Source organism: Propithecus coquereli, unplaced genomic scaffold (genome assembly GCF_000956105.1).
Source record: "Propithecus coquereli isolate 6110/MARCELLA unplaced genomic scaffold, Pcoq_1.0 Scaffold19, whole genome shotgun sequence".
Classification (NCBI taxonomy): domain Eukaryota; kingdom Metazoa; phylum Chordata; class Mammalia; order Primates; family Indriidae; genus Propithecus; species Propithecus coquereli.
This window is the reverse complement of record NW_012143856.1, coordinates 10,821,087-10,830,167: the sequence shown is the minus strand read 5'-3', so window position 1 is coordinate 10,830,167 and position 9,081 is coordinate 10,821,087. Positions and strand designations below refer to the sequence as shown.

Here is a 9,081-nt window from a genome sequence, read left to right as displayed (position 1 = left end):
TAGGCAGAGATTCAAACTGTATCCACTTTCTTTCATTCATTTATTGTAGGCCTACTATTTGCCAGACATGAATCACAAGAGTGATACAGCCAAAAGGGAAAAACAAAAAATTATCCCTGACCTTGAGGACGTGATCAGTTTTAAAACCTTGAATTTCTTTTTTAATCATGAAAACAACAGACCTGGAGATATTTTGAGCAGAAAAAAACACTATGTTTGGATTGGAGAGAGAAGACACCAGGGAGACATAGCCGTGAGGTTCTTAGGGGACAGATGATGAAGCCCTTAACCAAAATGACACAAGTAGGAACAGAATGGAAAGGATTGGTGTGAAAGAAAGATACTAACAAAGTGGGACTGATGGGACTTGGGGACTAATTAAAAATGGGATCTGAAGAAAAGGGAGAAGACAAAGATGCCTAGAGACTTCAAATGACTGCCTAGAAGAACTGTGTGATAAAGACATAGGGAAGTTTTAAAAACAAGGGGAAAGCAGGCATAAAGGTGAGAAAGAGATAATGAGTATTTTAGACATGTATCATTTTTGGTCACTATAGAATACCTGACTGGAAAAATACAATAGGAGAATGTAAACAATTACCCATAGGTGTAAGCGAGAAGTGTAGGAAGTTAAATAGCAGACAGCATGTAAACCCATAGGAATGAATGAGATTTCCTAAGAACACATACAATGAGCAAAGAAGGTCAGGGACAGAGGCTACAGAATACCAATATTTAAAGAGCAGGCTTCTACTTTTATTGGGAGAAATGACATGATGTCTGGGATATAATTAAAAATATTTCAGCAAAGGAAAAAGAAAGCATATGTGGCAGATTTTTGGTGATTCTTGAATCTTGATGAGTAAATGGAGACCTCATTAAAGTTTTTCACAACAGTTTAAGAAATAGAATTCCATTCTTTAAAGAAAAAAAGGCAGATGTAATAGGAACCAGAACAAAGACAAGAGAAACTGGTCAGAAATTTATGGTAGCAAACACAAAAGATATGGCCTGGGAGGGGAAGCCAAAGAATATCAAAGTTTCAGGAAGGAAAACAAGGTTGATTTTTAATTTGTAACTTATATTCATTCCCCGCCTTTACAAAAAGGTTTAGAGATGGCTTATGAAATAAGATACAGCAAAAAGAGTAATAAATGAGTAACATACTCAGGGCAGAGGAAAAGAAAAGAGGAGCTCACTGGACATGACAACAGTGAGGTCTGAGGGTCTCTGCAAAGGGAGTTTCTACGGTGGGTGGGAGCAAAAGTCCAACTACTGTGGACTGAAGAAAGAACTAAACATGAAATAGTAAAGGCAAAAAATTAGAGAAGAGAGGATAAAACATGAAATAGTAAAGGTGAAAATGCAAAGAATATTTTTAAGAAGTCTAGTAGAGAAAAAAAGATTAGAATCCCGCATGGAAAAGAAGCCAATATGAGAAAATAGAATCAATGAGTGGCCTTGAAATGGAACAGAGCATATTTGTGAAAAGATTAGACTTAGAATAGAAAAATATCAACTTTTCTGGAGAAAGAAGGAAGACAACTATAGTTACTGCATTTCTAGACACAGTGTTAGGCTAAGCTCTATATATGTGTGTACATATATCCTCTCAACAGAAAATGAGATAGGTGTTATTTTGTGAGAGGTTAAATAACATCTAAATATCCACCCCAGTATGTGGTAGATTAGTACCCAGGTCTTACTCCTTAAACTGGGTTCTTTTCCTTATTTAAAGACAAAAAAGGGCAGATGAGTTAGTTCTAGCTGCTCTTTAAAATGCTAGGTCATTTACTTGGGAGCTAAGAAGAGAGTAACTTATTGATAGATTGTGAAATTCTAATTCTTGATCATGAACCCTATATGCTCAACAATTCCTCATTCCTTTCAATTCACAGCTTTTTTGCATAATTTCAGGAGGCAAGATTTTGCCAAGGTTTCCTTTATGAAGTTTATGTTACCTAAAACAACTTTTGTTTTCCAAATGTAAAATTATATGAAATACTGATTACCCATTTTAAAAATACACCCCCCCATACCCCTAGCCCTTAAAGAATCACAACTCTATTATAGTTTATACCTCCATGAATACTTCTAAACCTGACCCTGAAACTGCCATTCAAGTACCCATGTATTGCCCTTCCAGCAACAAACCGCACGTATGAAGAGCACAGTTTTATTGGAATTAAAAAAAAGAGCAAGAGACCACTAAAACTCATTCTGGTCCTAAGAGGAAAAATGATACACTAATCAGAAGGTGTAATTTCTTTTTGTAAAATAAATAAAACAAAAACTTGTATTAAAAAAATAAGTCATGTCATAGAAGACAAGCCTACAAAAAGCCAAAAAGAAATACATAGGCCGGGCGCGGTGGCTCACGCCTGTAATCCTAGCACTCCGGGAGGCCGAGGCGGGCGGATCATTTGAGCTCAGGAGTTCGAAACCAGCCTGAGCAAGAGCGAGACCCCGTCTCTACTAAAAATAGAAAGAAATTAATCGGACAGCTAAAAATATATAGAAAAAAAAAATTAGCCAGGCATGGTGGCGCATGCCTGTAGTCCCAGCTATTCGGGAGGCTGAGGCAGAAGGATCGCTTGAGCCCAGGAGTGTGAGGTTGCTGTGAGCTAGGCTGACGCCAAGGCACTCACTCTAGCCCGAGCAAAAGAGTGAGACTCTCTCTCCAAAAAAAAAAGAAATACATAAGGTCAATACATAAGAAATCGTCAAAAAGGCTATATAAAAATCAAGAGGCCACTGAATTTGACAGACTATTATGAGTAAACTTTTCCAAAGCAATTCAGAGATCTGGTGGCAGAAGCCAGATTACAATGAATTAAGGAGTTAGTAAATAAAAGAACAAGGTAGAAATTAACCCCTGAGAGGTGAGACAGTGAAGGAAAGCTGAATAGCAGCAACTTAAAGGTGCATAGCAAGAGAAAGTATTTTAAAATGAAAAAGATGTGAATATGTACCATGAAAGAGCCAGTGGGAAGAGACTGAATAACCAGGTGAGGGGAAAAAAGAACAGATAAAAAGCAAAGGCAGGAAAAGAGGGAATCCAATGTACACACTAAGGTACTGGTTTTACAAAGAGTAGGACCTCTTCCTCCTCTGAGATAAGAGGAGGAATGGCCAGGAGAGAGACAGATAACCTCAGAGGTGGCAAGAATGAAAGTTCACATCCAGTGGTCCTTATGTTAACAATGCTTCCAAGAGAGTCATTATTTCATCACATGAAGCCTAAAGCTTGAATTGGAAAGGAAAGAGAACCAGGCTACTCCTTACGTATAACATATAAAGAGGTTCCATTCCAATGTTAATGTTTTAGAACAGAAAAGTAATCTGGGGGGAAAAAAGACAAAATTTTCTGGTGGGTAGCCTTTAAAGCATAGGCCCTACAATCAAAATGTTGGAGACTATACCCAAGCTCTATCATTTATTAGCTGGATGACATTAAGCAAGTTATTAATACTTAAGCTGTGTTTCAATTTGGTCACCTGGAAAATGAAAATAATAGTTGTGAAGATTAAATGAGAAAAATCTATAAAAAGAGTTTAAGGACAAACCAAGTACACAGGAGCTCACTAAATTTTACATATTGTTATAAAAATAAGCTATTGTTACTGGAGGTTTTAGAAATGGGAGTTCTACCAGTCAGTTCATAAATAAGGCAGAGTCTTAAATTATACACCTTTCCCACTTTGGGGGAAAAAAAAAATGACAGAGGCAGAAATATAAACCAAATCTCACATAGCAATTGATGTTTCTTTACTTTCTCTATCATAAATCTTCAGAGAAAAATTACTTCAATTCAGCAATTATAATCTAATTCACCTAATAATTATTTGAACTTAGATACAAAATTATGACCAAGCATATCTCTCCCAATGAGTGACTCTTCAACAGAATACCTTATATAAGAAAAATATGAATTATATTGCATTTTTAAAGGGCTGTAAAGACTTACAATCCAGTTGCTTAATACAGAAAGTGGACAGATGATCAGTGTTGTTCTTGGTCTTTGTTCAGCATCAGTCTTCTTTGAACCTTCTGCTGCAGATGCTCCTAAAAGAAATCAATCATTGACACAGCCTTTAGCTGCCTTTCTCTGAAATATGCATGTCAATAAGGGGATGACAATAATGTGTCCCCATGAAGAGAGAAATTAGGAAGAATTAAAACAAAGTAGATAGAGTTGTTTCTAAACATGATATAATAACAGGGGTTGGATTTTACCTTGTTGCTGTAAGTAAAAATCCAGATAGGAATTACCTATGGGAAGAGCCAGAGAATTGTGAGAGGGAAGGGACATCAGGAGGAAGTCTGTAATATCTCTTGATATTCACAGTCATTCATTGAGATGAACAATGTGTTTTATGCAATTTTCTGACTTAGTATTATACTCAATGTGGTAGCCAGACTCCAAGATGGCCCCCATGAGCTCTACTTCCTGATATTCGCAACCTTGTGTAATCCCCTCCCATACATCAGGATTGGTTTGCATGACCAATAAGATATGGCAGAAATGACGGTATGTCATCTCTGAGATTAGGTTATAAAAGATGAAGCTTCCATACTGGATGTGTACACATGTACTCTCTCCTTTCTCTCTCTCTCTCTCTCTCTCTCTCTGATCACTCGCTCTATGGGTAGCCAGCTGCCATGTTGTGAGGACACTCAGACAGCTCATGGAAGGATACACATGCTGAGGACCTGAGGACTACAGTTACCAGTCAACAAGGAAGAAGGTCTGTTTACAACCATGTGAGTGAACTTGGAAATGGATCCTCCCTAAGTTGAATGTTCAGATGCAGCCTTGAAGGACAATTTGACTACAAATTCATGAGAGACCACTAGCCATTACCAGCTAAGCTACTCCCAGACTCCAAACCCTAACAAAATGTGTGAGATGATAAATGTCTGGTTTTAAATGGCTAAGTTTTAGGGTAATTTGTTACACACTATTAGGTAACTAATGTACTTATAATAAAAATTCTTTAAATAAATCCTAGAGCTGGTATCCTTTGTCAATAGAGATCTTCCCCAGTAAACTCAGTAAAAATGCAAATTTCTGGGGTTTTAAAAAATTCTACTTTCACACTAATTTCAAAATTAAAATTGAAGGTGACCAAAGGTAAAATTGGTTCTTAGTTACAAATAAAATTGAATTTAAGGTTTCACAAAATATTTTAATTGATATAAGAGAAAAATAACTTAGGTCAAAATACTAACAATACCATTATTTGGGTGGAGATGCAAAAGGCTTCATAAGAAGATTCCTGAGTCTTACCAAAGCGTTAATAAACATTTTGTTCTGTCTTGAAAAATATGTGAAATTAATAAACTATGTTCCTTAAGCAAATTACAACAAATTCTATGCCAATGTTTTCCAAAACGATAAATTATCACTGTACAAATTGTAATATGTGAAGCTTACAAAATTCTTGTAAGAAATCTTTGCCACATCAGTTATCTACTGTTCTAATATTGCTATTAAATTACATAGAGACCCTTCATCTGTTGAAGCTGTTCCCAATTAAATAAAACAATTATGACTGGATATTACTACCAGCCCTCATTTCTGGCTGAGGTGACACAAAAAATGTCTCAGAACAACTCCTTGCTTTGAAATAGTTGCTTGGTGGGGATGACAGAACTTGATTCTAGAAAGCAGAACCTTCTGTCCCCACCCCGCTTCTGAAAAGGGTCCAGAATTGCTAGAGTAGTAGAAGGGAGAGAGGGAAATCTCGCTAGCTAGCAGAGGTCTGAAACTAATGCAAATAACATTTAAATGCTATTTAGCATTGCCTTAAAAGACATAAGAAGAATTACATTAGAATATCTGGCTGGAGTGCTAAAATTTCAGTCCAATTACAAATAGAGGCTAGCCTAGTGATACATGTTTCCCTGATTTTAACAAAAATATCAACCAGCTACTACAATATTACTAATACCATGTTCTACTCAAAAGTTTCTCCAAAATTACTGAAAATATATATATATTACAATACTTATATCTTCAGTATGCAGTTGCCTGATAGCTCTCACTGCAAGTTTTAGAAAATTGTGAAGATATAGTACACACCTATTTATTTCAACAATTTATTGAGCTCACACTGTATACCAAACACTGTCATAGGTGCTGGGATACAGCAGTGAATAAAACAAAAAGTCCCTACATTTATGTAGTCTATATTCTAATGAGGGAGGCAGGCCACACATACATATATACAGACAGAAACAATGTCAGGGAGTGATAAATACTAAGAAGAAATAACTTAGTGTGATGAGTACAGAAATCACAGGGTAGGGAAGTACATTTGGGAGGAAGGGGCATTGAGAGAGTTGCTCTCTGAGGTGACCATTGATCAGTAACCTAAATGAAGTATAAGAGCAAGCCAAGCAAATATTCAGGGCAAGTGAGTTGAACAGAGCAGTCTTTCAACAAATAGTTGCAAAAAGCTTAGAAATTCTTATTTTAAACTGTTCTCATCACCTAAACATAATGGTTTCTTTCTAAAGATGTTCATCCAGTACCAGCTTTCAGTTTGTCAATAGAGTGGCATACAAATTTTTATAATAAAATGTTTAATTGTTGTTTAACATGGAGGCTAATTTTAGCAATGGAGAAGGATCTTATGTTTTTTTCCTCTCAATCTGATAGTTTATTCATTCCATAGATAGCTAATTTCCTCAGATTTCACCAAACCACATTAAATGGGAATAGTCAAAAACTCCAGCAGAGTGTAGGCCCTTCAAGGACTATAAATTGAAGAGGATTCTGTTCCTCAGCAGCAAATACTACTTAACTAGCTAATTCTATAAGTTCAGAGCTCTTTTTTATTTTGGTTGCCTAAGAAATTCTATAAAATAAAAACATTTCTATCTTTTGGGGAATTCAACAGAGAGGTAAATGTAACTTGAAGCCATGTACATTCCCCTCATAATATCTGATGTGTTTTTTTCTATAGCCTGAAATGTTTATAGCTAATGCTACTTGCCTCATCAACCCAGAGCAGAAGTGATACAGGGGGAGACTGTTAACTAAAATTATAAGGAAAAAAAAAATAATGAAACAATGGGCTACAACTTTTGTGGAGACGTATCTGTTATTTGTAATATTGCATAAACTTAATTTATAATAAAAATATATCAAATCAAAAAAACCCTGGAGAACACTACAATGAACATCTATGTACTAACCACCCATATCAACATTTTTCTGTATTTGCTTCAGAATTCTTTTCTTTTTTAAGGAGAACACTTTTGCCTATTGAAACTGTCTACACTTCTGTATGTTTTTATATATTTACTATGTCTACTGTACCCATGCACAAAATAAATATTTAGGTGATTTAAACCTATACATAGTATCATACTATTATCTATGTATCATTCCACAACTTGCTTTTTTTTCTCTCAATGCTATATACAGTAGTGAAAGCACTGATAAAGGGGGACAACCATATTTGAGATTTATCTTTATTAATATTTGTAGCTCTAGTGTAATCAGTTTGACTGATACATGGCATTATACTGTGTAAGTAGATAACAATTTATTTTCCACACCCCTACTGGATAGTATTTACATTATATATAATATAAAATATTTTACTAAAATAATGCTGCAATAAGCTGTAAGCTGTCTACCCTGAAAAATAGATATTTTTTTATGTCTCCTCTCTATATATCTATATATATCTATAGAATTCTAGGTGGTTTCTCTTCAGCTTTACCATATTTTTGCCTAGTTGCTCTCCTTGGTAACCGACACTCCCATCCACCATGTATGAGAGATCCTGTTGCTGCACAACCTTGTCTATCATTGGCATTGTGAGATTTTTAAATGTTTGAAAATATGATGGGTGCAATGGTATCTCACTATTCCTTTAACTTGCATTTCTCCAATAATTAATGAGTCTACATATCTTTTCCTATGTTTATTGGTTATTTGGGTTTTCTTTCTATGGACTGCACATTTATATCCTTTGACTATTCTCCTATTGGGTTGTCTTTTTCTAATTGATTTGTAAGGAGTTCTTATATAGTCTAGATTCTCATTCTTTCTCAGTTACATTTACCACACATATCTTCTTCAGCCTTATCATTTTTCACTTTGTATATGGTGCTTTTTGATGCACTGTAAATTTAAAATGTAGTAGAATTTACCCAATTGTTTCCTTATGACTTTCTGTGTCTTACTAAAGAAATCACTATCCACTACAAAGCTCAGCAGGATTATGGCTTCTGTCTCCACTCATTGATTTCTGTTTCTATTTTGCTTTTCTTTTGGAGATATGTTTAGTTTGGTTAAAAACAAAGTAACACACAGCTTGACATTTTAATTTTCTCTCTTGTATTACTGCTATGTGTCTGCAACGGAAAGTGGCCTCTATGTGTAAATTTAATTCTGTCTCAACTGAAAGCTCCAAATTTCTTTAAATTTCTAAAATTGGGGTCAAGAGTAATCCATCTGAAATGCCTATATTTTCTATTCCTATTACCTGATTATTACACCAAAATTGGCTCTTATGATTGTGTATTAGCTCAAATACCACCTTCTTAAACAGACCCCTTCGAGTCAATTTTTACTTTGTTATCCTCCTTTATTTTCTTCGTATCACTTATTTAAAATTTGTGTTTACTTATTTATTATATGTTTCCCCATCATTAGATTATAAGCTCTATGAAAATACTTTGCCTGCTGTATTCCCAAAACATGTAAAATACAGATCTAGGTGCACAGACAGAACTTGTACCAGATCCCCTCAACTTCAGTCCAGTGTTTTTCTATCTCAAATATTTAGACTCTTGAGCAGTATTGTTTTCCTATGAATTACAAAATATAAAATCATAATAAAGATCATTAATATTTTTAAATGCAAAGCAAATTCTAATCATACCAAGCATTGTATCTTTAATTTAAATTAATCCAGATTAAATTAAGCCTTAAAAGTAGCCATAAATTGGAACCAGAGAAGACCCCACATAGCAAAAACAATACTAGGCAATAAAAACAAAATGGGAGGTATCAACTTACCAGACTTCAAACTTTATTATAAGGCTGTAGTAATCAAAACA

General features: G+C 35.0%; 1 protein-coding gene across 1 annotated transcript in view; it reads right to left on the bottom strand.

Annotated features, from left to right (window-relative positions):
- Nucleotides 1-9,081, bottom strand: part of HLTF (helicase-like transcription factor) — a gene marked incomplete at its 5' end in the record, with an annotated part of 72,024 nt that overhangs the window by 35,295 nt on the left and 27,648 nt on the right. The window contains 1 exon segment of the mRNA XM_012642859.1: nucleotides 3,968-4,065. Within this exon segment, the coding sequence (XP_012498313.1) occupies nucleotides 3,968-4,065 (98 nt within the window).